The sequence below is a fragment of the Marmota flaviventris genome, chromosome 19 (genome assembly GCF_047511675.1).
Source record: "Marmota flaviventris isolate mMarFla1 chromosome 19, mMarFla1.hap1, whole genome shotgun sequence".
Classification (NCBI taxonomy): Eukaryota; Metazoa; Chordata; class Mammalia; order Rodentia; family Sciuridae; genus Marmota; species Marmota flaviventris.
The window spans coordinates 34,752,351-34,773,039 of record NC_092516.1 but is presented as its reverse complement, the minus strand read 5'-3'; the positions used below and the strand labels follow the sequence as shown (position 1 = coordinate 34,773,039).

At 39.2% G+C, this 20,689-nt stretch overlaps 1 protein-coding gene across 1 annotated transcript in view; it reads right to left on the bottom strand.

Moving 5' to 3' along the window:
• Sdk1 (sidekick cell adhesion molecule 1) overlaps window positions 1-20,689 on the bottom strand; it is an 886,283-nt gene that overhangs the window by 515,958 nt on the left and 349,636 nt on the right. The window contains exon 2 of the mRNA XM_027956222.2: window positions 19,834-19,993. Coding sequence (XP_027812023.2) covers window positions 19,834-19,993 — 160 coding nt within the window. The remainder of the gene's footprint in view (window positions 1-19,833; window positions 19,994-20,689) is intronic.

The following is a 20,689-nucleotide window of genomic DNA, read 5'->3' as shown; positions in this document are numbered from 1 at the left end:
AATTCAAAACATAATTTTAAAAGCCTTTACTTGAATCATTTGGAAGTATTTGTCAACAATAGATCATCTTACAGATTAGATTGATCATTCTGGTCAAAGTTCTTCACTTAGATACCACAATAATCCCCAGATAAAAGAACCAAGAGGGATTAAGTATTTAAATCCAAATCATCTCCAATTCAAAATCAAAAATACCTTGAAAAGCTTAATGCTAATTCTGCATCAGTGATACCCAGAAACAATCATATCTAGCATAACTACACAGAGTTGAAAAGACAGTCACACTAGAGCCAGAAATAAAAACAAATAACACACAATTTTGTGGAAGAGATACGAATATGAGGCCATACTACTATAGGAGGCAGACATCGACCAATCTGAGAAAAAAAGTAGAACACAGTTTATTTTTCCACAGACTGTCTTATTTCTCTCAGTTTTCAGTGTAAAAATCCTGCAGAACACTTAATGGATTTATCCTTAAGTGTTTCAGATGTTTTGTTACTTATAGAGGGGTGTGTGTGTGTGTGTGTGTGTGTATGTGTGTGTGTGTGTGTGTGTGTGTGTGTGTGTGAGAGAGAGAGAGAGAGAGAGAATGTGTGTATTTATACATGTATATGTAATTATTTATAGTTGACATTTAGTATCTCTGGAGGGAATGACCATGAGATCACCACACTCAATACAAAAATCTACAGGAACTCAAGTCTCTTACATAAAGAGCAAAGCATTTGCATATCTTTCCATGTACTTTAAATCATCTCTAAATTACTTATAATGCCTAAACAAAGTAAATGCTGTGTAAATAGTTGTTATATTATAATGATAGAGAAAAATGTCTGTACATGTTCAGTATTGACACTTTCTTAAAAATTTTTTTTTCCAACCTGGGCACCCTATGGATACAGAGGGCCAGCCATAACAATAATAAAATAAAAATTTTCAATTTTTGCTAGTGTATACAAATATAATTGATATTTATATATTGATCTTGCATCTGATAACATTGCTAAACTCATCAGCATCTTTTTATATGTATCACATTTTCTACACATATGATCATCACACTTGAAAATAAAGACAGCCTCATTTCTTTTGAATATGGATGACTTCTTTCTTTTTCTTACGTTATTGTACTGGCTGGTAACTCCAGTTTGTGGTTGTTGTGACTTAGTAGTTTTCAACAAATTTGGAAAACTTTTAGCATTAGTTTATTTAAGTATTTTTTTTCCCATCTTTCCTTTAGGAATTCCAATTACACATACAATACCATCTGAAATTTTCTAATAACTCACTAATGTTCTTTCATTGTAGGAGTTTTTTCTTATGCCTTTTATTTTGGACAGTTCTATTACTAAATCCTTAAGTGTATTAATATTTTCTTCTGCAATGCCTAATCTCTGATAGTCCTGTCCAAGTTTTGTTTCATCTCAGACATTATAGTTTTCATCTTTAGAAGTCTGGTTTATGTCTTTTAAATATCTTTCATGTCTCTACTTAGAATGTATGTGTGTTAGTTGTATCACAGTGGCAAAACACCTGACAATAAAAAAACTTAAAATGATGAGTGATTTATTTTGGCTCATGGTTTCAGTCCATGGTCAACTAGCTCCGTTGCTCTGGGTCTTAAGTAAGGCAGAACATGATGATGGAAGGGAGAGGAAAGATGCCCAATGTATGACAGACAGCAATGAGAGAGAGAGAGAGAGAGAGAGAGAGAGAGAGAGAGAGAGAGAGAGAGATGAAAGGTCCAGGGACAAGACAGAGTACTCAAGGGCATACCCCTCCAACTAGGTTCTATAGTTTCCACCATCTCCCAGTAGTCCACTCAGATTATGAATTTATCAATGGCATAATCCACTGATGAAGTCAAAGCCCTTATGATCCGATCATTTGTCACAAGTTCTACCTCTGAATATTGCTGCACTGGGAACCAAGAATTTAACAATGAGCCTTTGGGGGATATTCCAGATCCAAATCTAACAATATAAAATACAGTCATATGATATCATTGCCTTTCTCCAATTCTAATATTTGGGTCAGTCCAGCCTGGTTTCAATCTATTAATTTTCCTCTTCTTTATGAGTCATGCTTTCCTGATTCTTTACAAGTCTTATAATCTTTGATTGGACTATAGACACTGTGAATTTTACCTTGTTGAGTATTAGATATTTTTGCATTTCCTATAAACGTCCCTGAGTTTTGTTCTCTGATACTCTAAAGATACTTGAAAGCAATGTGATACTTTGGTCTTGTTTTCTAAGACTTGCTAGGTAGGACTAGAGCAGTAATTTCTTTAGGACTAATATTTACCCTCCATAGACTCAAGACAATCTCTCTACTCTATTCATAGTCCTGAAAGTTTGGCAGCTTTTCATTTTGGCTGGTGAGGACAGGCCCTCTATCCATTCCTGGGCAAGCATGGGGACTACTCTTCTGAGGCAACTCTTTCCTTGGGCTCGTATAGTTGACTCAACAGAAGTGATGAGGAAGGCTCTGTTGAATACTCCAGGGGGCTATCTGCAGGCTTCCAGAGTCTTTTCCAGGCAGCTCTTCCTTTACTGTATGCCATCCTGGAAATTTTAACTTGGTCAATGTCTCCAAATTCTCAGATCTCTTCAACTCTGTAAGTCCTCCACCTGTGTTCCTTTTTAAAGTCATGGCCTGGAAATTCTTTAAAAGCAATAAGATGAGGGCAATTACAGAGCTCATCTTGTTTGTATTTCACCTCTCAGGGACCAACATCTTTCACTGCATGATATTCAGTGTCTTACAAACCATTCTTGCATATCTATGATTGAGCTTTATCATTGATTCAGGTAAATCTAATCCCTGTTAGTCTATCTTATCCCAGGCTGCTAGGTTTAGTGGAGCCCAGAATGAGAGACGACTAAGCATCAGGATTAAACAGCATTTCTAAAGTAACCCTTCCAGTTAAGACACATATCGCATCCTATCAGACATTACCAGAGATATTTGTAATAAACAAAGATACTGTGGGGAGTTTCTAGTAACCTCACAGGAGAGTTGTGCGCAGATCCTTAAGATTCTAGAACATGATCATGTCTTATGCAGCAGGGGACTATATACACTGAAAAGCACCCCTAGTGAGCTTACTATAAACCAAGAGTGCAATCAGGGATATTAGGAAAACATACAACTTAAGGTAAATGTTACAAGTAAATCATTATCAGAGCCAAGTAATCTTAAGAGTAAGGCTACTTTCTCAACTACACTCAGGCCTCATCAGTTGATGGAGCAGTTACAGTTGGGCCTGGGTTTATACAATGTCACCTTAATGCTGAAAACAGAGATGCCACTACCACAGTCTTACAAGTGGCCAAAAGGAACACAGTGAAGGAATATCCTCTCAAGAAGGGAGAGTACAGCAATACACTTGGGTCCTTATCTTTTGACAGGAATGTTTGAAAAAGGAATGGCTTAAAAATTGATATAAAGAAACACCTTGGCAACAGAAAATACTTAGCTAATGGGACAGAGGCTTAAGAGGAGTAAGAATGGAAATTCTGAAAGTAGACACATGTCAACAGATCAATGGAGATGGTTATAAAATATGGATTATTTTAATAATACTAGAGAGTTTCCACCTTGAATATGGTATTCAACACTTCACCGGACAGGATGACTCATGTGTGGAAGTAATCTAGACTTCCTCACAACTACTGAAGTGTTACATGAGCAAATTAGCAACACTGGCAAGGCCTGAAGCCACGAAGAGGTCCAAGAGAACTGACTCCTCCTTATCAAAGCCAATCTGGCATTTGTCTGGCATTTGTCTGGCATTTGCACTGTGAGCTGTCAAACCTAACAACAGTTCAGACTGATGCTGAGCCCTCATTACAGCACCCTTTTCTAAGTGGTCACTTGATTACATGATTATATCTGCCACTTCCAACACGGAAGCATGAAGTGATTCATTCCTATCAAACTTGGTATCTGTTCTGGATGTGGATCTGCCTTCCAGGCTCATTGACACCATCTGGGGACTTACACAACACTTAATCTTATAAGCCTGGTAGCCTGCACAGCACTGCCTCAGATGAAGGACTCATTTCACTTCCAAAAGGAGATGTGAAAAGAGGTGCTTTACCAGGGGACCCACTAGTCACACTATCTATAACATCAACTGGAAATAGCAATGCTAATAGAACATGGAATTAGGAATAACATTATGTAGTGTCGGGCACCATTCTCTAAGATATATGTGTTGAACCAGTTGATCACAACTAAGGGATCAAGATCTCACTGGCCTCTATCCCCAGGACCTATTTGCATTTCCCAATCTGAAGCTCTTTTGGATCAGAGGTATTGGTTCTTAAGGGAAAGTGTTTCCCACTGGTAATAAAGTAAGGAATCAGAGAACCTTACCATATAATTCACCCTGGTCACTTTGTTTTCTGCATGCCAATAGCACTCCAAGAAATTAGTTACTACTTTTATAGAGGCAACTAACCTGATTACCTAAGAAGCAGGGTTGGTGCCATATGGTGGAGAAGAAGAGGGAATTCACTGAGGTTTCTCTTAGAGCCAGTAAGATCATCTAAAATGACAAGTTCTATGACCCAACAAAAAGCAAGGCAAATAAAAGCAGAGGTAAAGGGTTGGATCAAGCTACCAGTAAGCAAATTAGACCAACTGAAGTTCTAGATGAGAGTTAGGCATACCCAGAATAAGATGGAGAGAAAGGCGAAACATAGGATCAAATAGAGCCTTGAGACTTCCCCAAATAAGAAAAATAGCTTTTTATACTAACTCTCTTAAAAGAAGTCCTTGTACAAATTGTAGTTAATTATTCTCTTGGAGGACACTCTTTGATGGACTTAACAGTAGGTACAGATGAACTGAGTGGTTCAATAACAGTCTCAATGCTATCTTTTTGGCTATACCTTCAGTCTGAGCCACTGCTGTGATCAGCGGTTCCACGTAGTATGGAGTGGCTTTATGCCAGTGCAATTGGCAGCAAAAGTGTCTCCACCCACGCCTCATGTTTCCTGGGGTTCTCTGGCACCACATCCAGAATGTTAATTGAGTACTAATGCTTGAGCTAGTTAGAAATCAAGGCCAGTGACCATAGGGCAATATTTATCTATCAAATATGGGAGCTGATAAACATTTTCCACAGTCACCTGTAAGGGTAGACATTTCTGAGATACATTTCATAAGGCTCCAGAGAAGTTCCAAGTGAGACTGGGCTGCAGCCACTTACAATGACCCCCATTTTGATAATACATGCCTTTGTGGGTTTTCCTCCTTGTTTCTTTGCCCTGCCCCGCATTAGCTTGAATGTTAGGGGCACATCTGCATTCCTTTGATTACATGTATTTTCATGTAAATCATGATCTGGCTTAAAATTTCCTGTGGAATATTTATTTTCATACTACTAACTTGTTATTTTTGTGGGATTCTAAAATGTCCTCATGCCTAGAAAGCAGAATTCCTCTCCATTATTCACCTAATGTTTTAAAATTTGTTGGTATTCTTTTTATATTATTAAAATTTGTTCTAATTAGTTATACATTACAGTAGAATGTACTTTGATATATCATACATATATGGAGTACAATTTCTCATTCTGTTAGTTGTACATGATGTAGATCCCCACTAGTCGTATAGTTATATTTGTACATATGGTAATGATGTCTGATTCACTCTTCTATCCTTCCTACCCCCATGCCACCTCCCCTCCCTTTACTCCCATCTTCCTAAAGTAACTCTATTCTTCCCTAGTCCTCACTCCTTGTTGTGAATTAGCATCTGCATATCAGAGAAAACATTTGACCTTTGGTTTTTGGGGACTGGCTTACTTTGCTTATAATGATATTCTCTAGCTGCATCCATTTACTAGCAAATGCCATCTTTTTCTAGGCTGAATAATAATATTCCATTTTCCACAGTCACCTGTAAGAGTAGTGTATATATATATAATATGTATAAAATATATATAAAATACATATAATTTTCTTTATCCATTTATCTGTCCAATGGTACCTGGGTTGGTTCCGTAGGCTAGCTATTGTGATATTGTGAGTTGAGCTGCTATAAATATTGCTGTGGCTGCATCACTGTAATATGCTGGGATTACATTTAAGTCCTTTGGGTATAAACGAAGGAGTGGGATAGCTGGGTCATTCCAAGTTTTCTAAGGAATCTTCATACTGCTTTCCATAGTGGTTGCACCAATTTGCAGTCCCACCAGCAATGTATGTGTGTACCTTTCCCCCCATATCCTTGCCAACATTTATTATTGCTTGTATTCTTGATAACTGCTATTCTGACTGGAGTAAGAAGAATTCTTAGAGTAGTTCTGATTTGCATTTCTCTAATTGCTGAAGATGATAAACAATTTTTCATATATTTGTTAATCAATTGCATTTCTTCTTCTGTGAAGTGTCTTTTCAGTTTCTTAGGTCATTTATTGATTATTGGTATTCTTTTACGCTTATATTTTTAGATGAGCTTTAGAACAATTTCCTCAAACTATCTACCAAAAAAATCTCATTGGCATTTTTTATTAAAATATCCTGCGGCCTGGGATATAGCTCCAGTTGGTAGAGTGATTGCATTGCATGCACAAGGCCCTAGGTTCAATCCCCAGCAACACACATACACACAAAATATATATATATATATATATATATATATATATATATATATATATATAGTAGGTTTAATAAGAGATCTACTGATAATAGGTTAAACGTGTACAATAATTTCAAAGGAAATAGCATTTTTACAATGCCTTCGTTTCCTACTAGGATCTTCTTTTTTATCTCTCAGGGAGGCTTTGTGTGATTTTTCTTCATGTTGGTTCTACTCATTTTTTATAAAAATTATTTGCAGGCATTTAATAATTTTTATTGATATTGGAATTTTTTCCTTTTTTATAAAACATAAGAAAATAACTTTCCTTTTAACCATTCCTATTCTTACTGAAATGAAAAAAATAAAGATACACCAAATTTCTATTGTTGGAGTGAATTGAAAAAGAGATAGGTCTCATAAGAAAATTGTATAAGATTTTCAGTGGTTTAGAGTATCCAATTATTCCTCTTTGTACAACTTAATATTGCACTAACATTAAGAAATTCTTTGCACATGCATACACAAGTACACACATTAAATATAAGCATAACATTTTTTCCAAAGTAGAAAGTAATTTACAGTAAATATTTCCTGGAAAAAATAGATGCAAATATACCTAAGACACTCATATAAGCTTGGCTTACCTACTGAAACTACTATCAATTTGCCAGTGTCACGTGTGCCTATATTCAGAATATTCACATGAAACATAACATTTTAACTGCACTGAAATAGCAAAGAAAATGCTATTTTTAAACAAAGCTAGAAATGGTGAAATTATTTATTTGCTGTTTATAAGATTAGCATTGTCATAACTGATACCAAAGAAAGAAAAATAGTGGCTCACTTTCAGGTAAGAAACAGGTACCACTTTCATAAAGAATCCACATGTCCCAATTTGAGATTTAGAAAGGTGTCACAAAGGGTAACATATGAAAGCTGAAGATGCTTACTGGAAGAAAGCAGATGAAAGAGTCATTGGAAAAAATAGCATAAGATTTTTGGACAGATATATCTTGGAAAAATGATGACAAAATATGATGGATTTCTGATAACCCATCTGAGTACCTGAAGCCCTCAGTGAACAGAATGTAATTCATCACATCTACCCCAAACCATTTTTCCTCCAGAATAACCCCTTCTTTGTAACAAGTTTCCAGTGAAATGTAGTAAAGCATTTACTTCATTTCAATGGCCTATACATAATGAGTCACTCCCTCATTCTTTCTCAATATAACCAGCAGTGATTGTCTGGTAATGGCCTATCAAGGCATTTTTCAAATGAACAGGAAAAATTTGCAAGTGAACGGAGGAAGGCAAAACAAAACACCTCAATAACTTTGAAGTTAACACCAAAACTGTTCTATCCTAAGCTTAAGAAGTTGCATATAACCATGACACACTGTTCATTTGGGGATTTCAAAATAAAACTATTACACAAGAATTTTAAATACATACGGAAGAACGCAAATAATACTGTGATTTGACATCTGTCTTTATCCATGTTCAGTAAAAAAAAGTCCAATAGATAGAACTTCAATATTTTTCTTTTTCAGTCTTACATCCCTAAAGTGTAGTCCCACAGGAAGACACCTAGTGTAGCTGTGCACCTTTCCTCTGTGAAGTGGGAGAAATACAAGGATAGGAAAAGACAACTGGCAAGGAGCCTGTATAAAAGGCATGTTCTTAGGCCACTTAGTTCCAGACTAAGGAATAGACTTAAAGATAAGAATCATATGATCATCTCAATAGATGCAGAAAAAGCATTTGACAAAATAAAGCATCCCTTTATGTTCAAAACACTAGAAAAACGAGGGATAACAGGAACTTACCTCAACATGGTAAAAGCTATCCATGCTAAGCCCCAGGCTAACATCATTCTAAATGGAAAAAAATTGAAAGCATTCCCTCTGAAAACTGGAACAAGACATGGATGCCCTCTTTCATCACTTTTATTTAATGTAGTTCTTGAAACTCTAGCCAGAGCAATTAGAAAAAGAAATTAAAGGGATACAGAGAGAAAAATAAGAACTCAAACTATCACTATTTGCTGATGACATGATTCTGTACCTAGAGGATCCAAAAAATTCTAATTGAAAATTTCTAGAACTAATAAATGAATTCAGCAAAGTAGCAGGATATAAAATCAACACCCATAAATCAAAGGCATTTCTGTACATCAGTGACAAGTCCTCCGAAAGAGAAGCTAGGAAAACCACCCCATTTACAATAGCCTCAAAAAAATTAATAAAATACTTTGGAATCAATTTAATGAAAGAGGTGAAAGACCTCTACAATGAAAACTACAGAACGCCAAAGAAAGAAAGTGAAGTAAACCTTAGAAGATGGAAAGATCTCTCTTGATCTCGGATAGGCAAAATTAATATTGTCCAAATGACCAGACTACCAAAAGCACTACACAGATTTAATGCAATCCCAATCAAAATCTCAATGACATTCCTCATAGAAATAGAAAAAGCAGTCATGAAATTCATCTGGAAAAAATAAGAGACCCAGAATGGCCAAAGCAATTCTTAGCAAGAAGAGTGAAGCAGGAAGCATCACTATACCAGACCTTGGCATGGTATTGGCACCAAAACAGACCTGTAGACCAATGGTACAGAATAGAGGACACAGAGATAAACCCACATAAACACATTTATCTCATACTAGACAAAGGCAACACAAACAAATTGGAGAAAAGATAGCCTCTTCAACAAATGGTGCTGGGAAAACTGGAAATCCATAAGCAGCAAAATGAAATTAAATCCCTATGTCTCACCATGCACAAAACTCAACTCAAAGTGGATCAAGGACATACGAATTAAACCAGAGACCCTGCACCTAAAAGAAGAATTAAGTAGGCCCAAATTTTCATCATGTCATATTAGACCCCGACTTCCTTAACAAAACTCCTAAAGCACAAGAAATAAAATCAAGAATCAATAAATGGGATGGATTCAAACTGAAAAGCTTCTTCTCAGCAAAAGAAACAATCAGTAAGGTAATTGTTTAGAGAACCTTCAGAACAGGAGCCTACAGAATGGGAGCAAATTTTTGCTACATGCACGTCAGATAGAGCACTAATCTCTAGGATATATAAAGAACTCAAAAAAAATTAACACCAAAAAAACAAACAACCCAATCAGTAAATGGGCCAAGGAACTGAAAAGACACTTCTCAGAAGATGATATACAATAATTAATCAATAAATATAAAAAATGTTTAACATCTCTAGCAATTATAGAAATGCCAATCAAAACTACAACTGGCCAATCCCCCAAAACCAAAGGCCAAATGTTTTCTCTGATATGTGAATGCTGATCCATAATGGGGATGGAGGGGATCATGGGAGGCATGGAGGAACTTTAGATAGGGCAAAGGGGAGGGAGAGGAAGGGAAGGGATATGGGGGTAGGAAAGACGGTGCAATGAGATGGACATCATTACACTAAGTACATGTATGAAGACACAAATGGTGTGACTCTACTTTGTGAACAACCAGAGACATGAAAAATTGTTCTCTATATGTGTACTATGAGTTGAAATGCATTTTGCTGTCATGTATAACAAATTAGAGTAAATAAATAAAATTTTTTAAAAAAGGAAACTGAAGGCCTAGACCAAAAATTTCTTTCCCACAATTCATAACATGTACCCAACTTTGAGAACCACTGTTACAGATTGTGTGTGTGTGTGTATCTCACTACTTTTCTTTCTTTTTGTGGTACTGGGGATTGAACCTAGGAGTACTCTACCACTGACTTCATTATCAGCCCTTTTTATTTTGACAAAGAATCTCACTAAATTGCCCGGGCTGTCCCTAAACAATCCTTCTGCCTCAGCCTCCCGAGTCGCTGGGATTATAGGCATAGACCACAGTGCCCGGCCACAATATTATTATTATTGTTATTTTTTTAACTAGGAAGAACAATCTGGGTTCTTTTGAAACATTATTCCTTTCTTCCTAGGGCACCTGGAACATTTTGTCATTTAATTTTCATGAGAATCCTGTGATAGATGTTTTATTATACTCATTTTACATATGAGAAAAATAAGATCAAAATGGTTAACTTCTCTAAAGTCACAGAGACAGCAAATTGAGTAGCAAATACTTGAACTCAAATCACTTGCTGTTCAAGTCCATTACTTACACATGGATCTCATTTCTAAGTTTTCTATTTTATTTTTGCTTTTATACCCCTATTAACAAACCAAGCCCCATAATGTCACATTATACTGTAGAATGTTGCCTAGATTACTTGTGTTCCAGAAAATATGCTGTCTTATATACATTATAATCTTTCAATGCTTACAATAATCCAAGTGAGTTGTCACTGGCTCCATCTTACAGATCCTTATAATAGGAGCACAGGTGGCTGTCCAAGGCCACAATGCTAATACTAACAGGTACTGGAATGAATTCTAACCTAGGGATACTTGATTTCAGTGTGCAATGATAATTCATGATAAATTAATGAAAAATGATGATAAACTGCTCCCCCCAAAGCACATAATTTTAAAAAACAGTAGGCCTAATAATTTAAGAGAAGGGGACAAATTCATATGTCTGTAAAGAGTGAGCAGACCATGGAAACAAGCAAATCAAGTGTGGGGTGATAAGGCTAAGAGGGCCAGAGGGCAATGACAAAAATAAGAGTTATGGGCTAGTACCACATGGTCATTGCTTCTGTGCTGGGCTAAGCCCAGGTGGCCTGTCCTCTGCTGACTGTTCTAGGGAGAAAGAAAAGCAGGGGTTTGGGGGCTGGGGTTGTGACTCAGCAGTAGAGTGCTCACTTAGCACGTGTGAGGCCCTGGGTTTAATCCTCAACATCACATAAAAATAAATAAATAAATAGGGCAATATATATATATATATATATATATATATATATATATATATATATATTTTTTTTTTTTTTTTAATTTTTATTTTTATTTATTTTTTTTTTTTAAAGCAGGGGTTTCACAGGAACACTCACTGCTGGCAATCAATAAAGTGCATGTGTGTGGTGTTTAAAACACATTCTGGACAGGCCACCAAGGTACATCGTCTGAAGTAGAAGAGGACTGGGCTATTCCCTGTGTTGAGTTGGCGGCCTCCCATACAGTTCATTCCTTCTTAATCCACTTATGAGAGACTAGGGCATTGCTGACTTCTGTTTATTTTGGAACCTCTTGGGCTCTGCAGGCACCACTAGCTCTCTGACTTACTCAGAGCTGCAGCAGCAGCCTAACAGCCCCGATAGAGAAATGTAGGTGAAACAGCACAAGCAAAGGAGCTCTCAGGTCCTATGAGGAGAAACTGAGCCTTAAAAGGCAGTGCTGGGCTGCTTCCTGGGTAGAGTAGCACTTCATGCTTATCCTCAACTCCAGCTCTCCCCTTGACCTCTTCCCCCAAGTGGTGCTCCTTCCTATCCCAACTCAAAAATACAACTAGGAATGTTTTTGTTGACTGCTCAGAGTTCCAGAAAACTATGAACCTAAAAGTTACTATTTAAACATGTATAGCCTGTTAGATAGGAATAATATTTCAGGGTGGAGACAATGCCACAGAAAAGTAAATTTATCATGCTAAAGCATTATGTGAATTCTCTATAACTACACTAGATTTTGTGTAGCAGTTTCGCTAATGGGCTTACTCTTAGAAAGATAATGACAGACTTCTACACGAAAATACAATCTATATCAAATAGTAAATCACGAGAGAAGGAAGATGGCGGCGAGGGGAGTGCATTGCCCCCATGTGCTGCTTCACTGTGTGGGAGTATGACAAGTCAGGACGGCTAAAGGATATCTAGTTAGGAATTTCCAGCAATAGTGGGGTGCTCCAGAACCTGGAGGAAGGATTTCCATCGCACGAGGATCGGCTACGGGGACTCAAACGCGAGAGGTTTGTCGCACGGAGGGTAACACTGCTTACTCAGCAAATCGCCCCGCGGCTAGAGTCTGCAGCGCGCGCTGGGATAGAGACGCAGGGTTACAGCGCTGCAATTTCTGCCAGCCGCGCAAGCACCGTACTCAGGGCTGAATTCTGGGTTCGAGACGGGGAAGGAAGCGGTCCATCTCGGTTCTCCACACCGGTCAGACCACAGAGGAGGCCAGCAGCCACCATGTTGGTAAACTGACGTCACCTTCCCTGTTTTCGACTGACCGCAGCTCATTCAGCCATAGATCAGGTAATTTCAGGCTGCAATTCGCCTGCGGCTTGCAGACAGATTGCTAGGGTTCAGTGCCTGGGTGCTTCTTAGAACCTGATCTTATCGGAGCGAACACCGAGCGCGGGGCGGCCGAGTTCTGGCTCCCGGAACCGTCCCGGAACCGCCCTGGCCCAGGGCTGCGGAGCCTGCGGAGGCTGCTTCTTGGACCCTGCTCCTATCAGAGCATACACCAAGCACTAAGCAGCCGAATTCCGGCTCCCGGAACTGAGCCCGCGGGGACTGCTTCTTGGAGCTTACACTTATAGGAGCTTACACCGAGCACGGAGCGACTGAGTTCCGGCTCCTGGAACTTCCCTGGCTCGGGGCTAGGAGCCCGCGGAAACTGCTTCTCGGTCCGGGTCCTGCTGAGGGCCGGTCAGGACTCACCCGTTGCTTTGGTTGCCAGGCAAGGGGAACGAAATGCTGCCATTCGCATAGGATACCAACATGGCAGAGATCTGATGTCAGCAGAAAGCGGCGGAGGAGAGAACTTCATCAATACCAGCGGTGACATAAGCAGTTGGTCTCCTGGTAGGGGGGGTGAGGCACAGTCACCCGAGTCTCCTCAATTTGTCGTCGAGCCAGAGGGGAGGAGCCGGGCCAACGCCAGCGCCCGGAGCAGGCCTAGCGGCTCGCCAGCGTGGTAACCGCGTGACCCCAATTGGAGAGGGGGCGGAGCGGAGCCGTCACCCACACCCGCAAGGTGGGCAGACCCGCGACCCAGTGGTACATGGGCATGGTAGGAGGGGCAGGGCAGAGCCACCGTTCGCGCTTGCAAGGTAAACAGACCTGTGACAGCCTGGCGGGCCAGGCCCAGTGGCCTGCCAGTGTGGTACACACGTCACCCCAACTGGAATAGGGGCAGAGCAGATCCTTCTCCCACGCCCGGATCAGGCCCTGCCGGTGTGGTGGTCACGTGACCCCAATTGGAGTGGGGGCGGAGTGGAACCGCCACCCGTGCCCGCAGGGTGAGCAGACCAGTGATCAACCTGCAGATCAGGCCCAGGGGTCCGCAGGCGTGGTAGGAGGGGCAGGGCAGATCCACTGCCCGCGCCTCCAAGGTAGGCAGACCTACAACAGACCGGCGGATCAGGCCCAGGAGCCTGCCTGCGTGGTACAAACACCACCCTAATTGGAGTAGTGGCAGAGCAGAGTCACCGCCCGTGCCAGGAACAGGCCCAGCGTCCTGCAGGCGGGGTAGTCACGACACCCCAATTGGAGAAGGGGCAGAGCAGAGCCTCAACCCGTGCCCGAAAGGTGGGCAGATCTGCGACCGACCAGCGGGACAGGCCCAGTGGCCTGCCGGTACGACAGACACGTCACCCCATTTGGAGTAGGGGCAGAGTAGAGCCGCCGCCCGCGCCTGCAGGGTAGGCAAACCTGCAACCGACAGGCGGATCAGGCCCGGTGGCCTGCCGGCGTGGTACACTCGTCACCCCAATTGGAGTAGGGGCAGAACAGAGCCGCCGCCAGCTCCCAGAACAGGCCCAGTGACCTGCCGGCGTGGTAGCCACGACACCCCAATTGGAATAAGGAGAGAGCAGAGCCGCCACCCGCACCTGCAGGAAAGATACGCAAGCAGTATGAAAAGAAAAGGAAAGAAAGGACCACAAGCAATGCAGGTCAACGCAACTTTAGAAGAGGTAACAGCTGCAGCAGATGGAATGTCAGATAAAGAATTCAGGATATACATGCTTCAGATGATATGGAGTATCAAGGAAGACATTAAACAGCAAAATCAGACAATGAAAGATCACTTCGACAACGAATTACGCAAACAAATCCAGGAAGCAAAGGATCAACTATACAGGGAGATAGAGGTTATAAAAAACAAACAAACAGAAATCCTAGAAATGCAGGAAGCAATAAACCAACTTAAAAACTCAATGGAGAATACTACCAGCAGAGTAGAACACTTAGAAGATAGAACATCAGACAATGAAGACAAAGTATTTCAACTGGAAAAGAACATAGACAGCTCAGCAAGACTGTTAAGAAACCATGAGCAGAACATCCAAGAAATATGGGATAACATTAAGAGACCAAACTTAAGAGTCATTGGGATACAGGAAGGTACAGAGCTCCAAACCAAAGGAATGAGAAGTCTATTCAATGAAATAATACAAGAAAACTTCCAAGACTTGAAGAATGAGACAGAATCCCAAATCCTAGAAGCCTACAGGACGCCGAATGTGCAAAATCATAAGAGATCCACACCTAGACACATTATAATGAAGATGCCCAACATACAGAATAAGGAGAGAATTTTAAAAGCTACAAGAGAAAGGAAGCAGATTACATTTAGGGGTAAGCCAATCAGGATAACAGCTGATCTTTCAACACAGACTCTGAAAGCTAGAAGATCCTGAACATATTTCAAACACTGAAAGAAAATGGGTTCCAACCAAGAATTGTGTATCCAGCGAAATTAAGCTTCAGGATGGAAGATGAAATTAAAACCTTCCACGATAAACAAAAGATAAAGAATTTGCAGCTAGAAAACCATCTCTTCAAACATCCTCGACAAGACATTACAGGAAGAGGAAATGGAAAATAACAATGAAAACCAACAGTGGGATGTACGACAGTAAAGGGGGGGGGAAATAATCAAAGAGGAAAACAAACCATGTTTAGTAACATAAATAAACAAATATGGCTGGAAGAACAACCCATATCTCAATAATAACCCTAAATGTTAATGGCTTAAACTCACCAATTAAGAGACACAGGCTAGTAGAATGGATCACAAAACAAGACCCAACAATATGCTGCCTACAGGAGACGCATTTGATAGGAAAAGACATACATAGGCTGAAGGTGAAAGGTTGGGAAAAATCATATCACTCATATGGACTTCGGAAACAAGCAGGAGTGTCCATACTCATATCAAATAAAATAGATTTCAAGCCAAAGTTAATCAAAAGAGATAAAGAGGGACACTACATACTGCTTAAGGGAACCATACACCAACAAGACATAACAATCATAAATATTTATGCCCCAAACAATGGTGCAGCTATGTTCGTCAAACAAACTCTTCTCAAGTTCAAGAGTCTAATAGACCACCATACCATAATCATGGGAGACTTCAACACACCTCTCTCGCCACTGGACAGATCTTCCAAACAAAAGTTGAATAAGGAAACTATAGAACTCAATAACACTATTAATAACCTAGACCTAATTGACATATATAGAGTATACCACCCAACATCAAGCAGTTACACTTTTTTCTCAGCAGCACATGGATCCTTCTCAAAAATAGATCATATATTATGTCACAGGGCAACTCTTAGACAATATAAAGGAGTAGAGATAATACCATGCATCTTATTTGATCATAATGGAATGAAACTGAAAATCAACGATAAAAGTAGGAAGGAAAAAGCATACATCACTTGGAGAATGAACAATAGGTTACTGAATGATCAATGGGTTATAGAAGACATCAAGAAGGAAATTAAAAAATTCTTAGAGATAAATGAAAACACAGACACAACATATCGTAATCTATGGGACACATTGAAAGCAGTTCTAAGAGGAAAATTCATTGCTTGGAGTTCATTCCTTAAAAAAAGAAAAAACCAACAAATAAATGATCTCATACTTCATCTCAAAATCCTTGAAAAAGAAGAGCAAAACAACAGCAAAAGAAGTAGAAGGCAAGAAATAATTAAAATCAGAGCTGAAATTAATGAAATCGAAACAAAAGAAACAATTGAAAAAATTGACAAAACTAAAAGTTGGTTCTTTGAAAAAATAAACAAAATCGACAGACCCTTAGCCATGCTAGCGAAGAGAAGAAGAGAGAGAACTCAAATTACTAGCATACGGGATGAAAAAGGCAATATCACAACAGACACTTCAGAAATACAGAAGATAATCAAAAACTATTTTGAATCCTTATACTCCAACAAATTAGAAGATAGTGAAGGCATAGATAAATTTCTTAAGTCATATGATCTGCCCAGATTGAGTCAGGAGGATATAGAAAACCTAAACAGACCAATATCAATTGAGGAAATAGAAGAAACCATAAAAAGACTACCAACTAAGAAAAGCCCAGGTCCGGATGGGTATACAGCAGAATTTTACAAAACCTTTAAAGAAGAACTAATACCAATACTTTTCAAGCTACTTCAGGAAATAGAAAAGGAGGGAGAACTTCCAAATTCATTCTATGAGGCCAACATCACCCTGATACCTAAACCAGACAAAGACACTTCAAAGAAAGAAAACTACAGACCAATATCTCTAATGAACCGAGATGCAAAAATCCTCAATAAAATTCTGGCGAATCGGATACAAAAACATATCAAAAAAATTGTACACCATGATCAAGTAGGATTCATCCCTGGGATGCAAGGCTGGTTCAATATACGGAAATCAATAAATGTTATTCACCACATCAATAGACTTAAAAATAAGAACCATATGATCATCTCAATAGATGCGGAAAAAGCATTCGACAAAGTACAGCATCCCTTTATGTTCAAAACTCTAGAAAAACTAGGGATAACAGGAACATACCTCAATATTGTAAAAGCAATCTATGCTAAGCCTCAGGCTAGCATCATTCTGAATGGAGAAAAACTGAAGGCATTCCCTCTAAAATCTGGAATAAGACAGGGATGCCCTCTCTCTCCACTTCTGTCCAACATAGTTCTCGAAACACTGGCCAGAGCAATTAGACAGACGAAAGAAATTAAAGGCATAAAAATAGGAAAAGAAGAACTTAAATTATCACTATTTGCAGATGATATGATTCTATACCTAGCAGACCCAAAAGGCTCTACAAAGAAACTATTAGAGCTAATAAATGAATTCAGCAAAGTGGCAGGATATAAAATCAACACGCATAAATCAAAGGCATTCCTGTATATCAGCGACAAATCCTCTGAAATGGAAATGAGGACAACCACTCCATTCATAATATCTTCAAAAAAAATAAAATACTTGGGAATCAACCTAACAAAAGAGGTGAAAGACTTATACAATGAAAACTACAGAACCCTAAAGAGAGAAATAGAAGAAGATCTTAGAAGATGGAAGAATATACCCTGTTCATGGATAGGCAGAACTAACATCATCAAAATGGCGATATTACCAAAAGTTCTCTATAGGTTTAATGCAATGCCAATCAAAATCCCAACAGCATTTCTTGTAGAAAAAGAGAAAGCAATCATGAAATTCATATGGAAAAATAAAAGACCCAGAATAGCAAAAACAATGCTAAGCAGGAAGTGTGAATCAGGTGGTATAGCGATACCAGACTTCAAACTATACTACAGAGCAATAGTAACAAAAACAGCATGGTACTGGTACCAAAACAGGCGGGTGGACCAATGGTACAGAATAGAGGACACAGAAACCAATCCACAAAACTACAACTATCTTATATTTGATAAAGGGGCTAAAAGCATGCAATGGAGGAAGGATAGCATCTTCAACAAATGGTGCTGGGAAAACTGGAAATCCATATGCAACAAAATGAAACTGAATCCCTTTCTCTCGCCATGCACAAAAGTGAATTCAAAATGGATCAAGGAGCTTGATATCAAATCAGAGACACGCCGTCTGGTAGAAGAAAAAGTTGGCTACGATCTACAGTCGGTGGGGTCGGGCTCCAAATTCCTCAATAGGACACCCATAGCACAAAAGTTAATAACTAGAATCAACAAATGGGACTTACTCAAACTAAAAAGTTTTTTCTCAGCAAAAGAAACAATAAGAGAGGTAAATAGGGAGCCTACACCCTGGGAACAAATCTTTACTCCTCACACTTCAGATAGAGCCCTAATATCCAGAGTATACAAAGAACTCAAAAAATTAGACAATAAGAGAACAAACAACCCAATCAACAAATGGGCCAAGGACCTGAACAGACACTTCTCAGAGGAGGACATACAGTCAATCAACTAGTACATGAAAAAATGCTCAACATCTCTAGCTGTCAGAGAAATGCAAATCAAAACCACCCTAAGATACCATCTCACTCCAGTAAGATTGACAGCCATTAGGAAGTCAAACAACAACAAGTGCTGGCAAGGATGTGGGGAAAAGGGTACACTTGTACATTGCTGGTGGGACTGCAGATTGGTGCAGCCAATTTGGAAAGCAGTATGGAGATTTCTTGGAAAGCTGGGAATGGAGCCACCATTTGACCCAGCTATTCCCCTTCTTGGTCTATTCCCTAAAGACCTAAAAAGAGCATGCTACAGGGACACTGCTACATCGATGTTCATAGCAGCACAGTTCACAATAGCAAGACTGTGGAACCAACCTAGATGCCCTTCAATAGACGAATGGATAAAAAAAATGTAGCATTTATACACAATGGAGTATTACTCTGCATTAAAAAATGACAAAATCATAGAATTTACAGGGAAATGGATGGCATTAGAGCAGATTATGCTAAGTGAAGCTAGCCAATCCCTAAAAAACAAATGCCAAATGTCTTCTTTGATATAAGGAGAGTAACTAAGAACAGAGTAGGGACGAAGAGGAGGAGAAGAAGATTAACATTTAACAGGGATGAGAGGTGGGAGGGAAAGGGAGAGAGAAGGGAAATTGCATGGTAATGGAAGGAGACCCTCAGGGTTATACAGTGGAGGAGGTAGAGAGAGAGGAGGGGAGGGGAGGGGAGAGGTGGGGAGGGGGGAGGGTGGAGGATGGGAAAGGCAGCGGAGCACAACAGACACTAGTATGGCAATTTGTAAATCAATGGATGTGTAACTGATGTGATTCTGCAATCTGTGTATGGGGTTAAGGTGGGAGTTCATAACCCACTTGAATCAAAGTGTGGAATATGATATGTCAAGAAATTTGTAATGTTTTGAACAACCCACAATAAAAAATTAAAAAAAAAAATAGTAAATCACATTCTAATTACATGTTCAAATCTAGTCCTCTAATCCTTAATGCATTAGAAATTCAAGCCAAAAACTTCACCCCTTGTGCTATTATGGCCAATAAAGCAAGTATCCTAAACACATAAACCTGAAATGAAATCTTATTTGCAATCAATCAATTACTTATATTCGCTGCTGTAGGTGGTGAGCTCACTGTCATTGTGCATCCACTTGAATTCCAAAGGCCAGCTCCCTTCTGCAAGGCAAGTGAGGACAAGGCGATTCCCTTCCAGGTGCATCTGTGGTAGGCCTGGCTCTGTTTTAAAATATGGTGCAACATCATCTGAGATTTAAAAGGGGAGAGAGAGAAAGAAAAACACTGAATAAACAATTAATAAATCAATTATGTAAACAGAATTTAACCTTAAGCTTTCAACTCTGAATCTGTCAACAAAAATGACACAGGTACATTAAAGTGGATTGGAAATAATAATGGAGAGCTTATATATCCTTTATGCATATTTTCATGTTTTTTTCCAAATGTTCTAATTTCACCTTTTGCTTTTCTCAAAAGAACAGACCTCTAAAAACATTAGAATCTCATAATAACACACAGTCTCTCAATGACTTTTAAGGAGATATAAAGGAGGAAACTTGTGGTATAGTCACACAATGAGATATTACACAGCAATGAGAATGATACACCTAAGTTATTTTTAGGTGTCCGTCATCTAATATAATGGGGAAAAATGGGTTAAAGAGAAGAAATAATGGATGTTTTAAGTAGCAAATAGTCCCAGATCTGCCAGAAATATGCAACAGCCCAGACGATATTTCACAAGGCCAAAAATTCAATGGTACCACTATTTGAAAGCATATGACAGGTTCATCTAAAGTTTTTTCTACTTATGATTAATACTAGCTTATCAAAGGGACATATCAGGCAATCCCTGCTCCTACAGGTCTTTGGTTTTAACTAGGCAATCTATTTTCAAAGTAACAATCAAGGGTATTCAAAGTAACAATCAAGGCTATGATA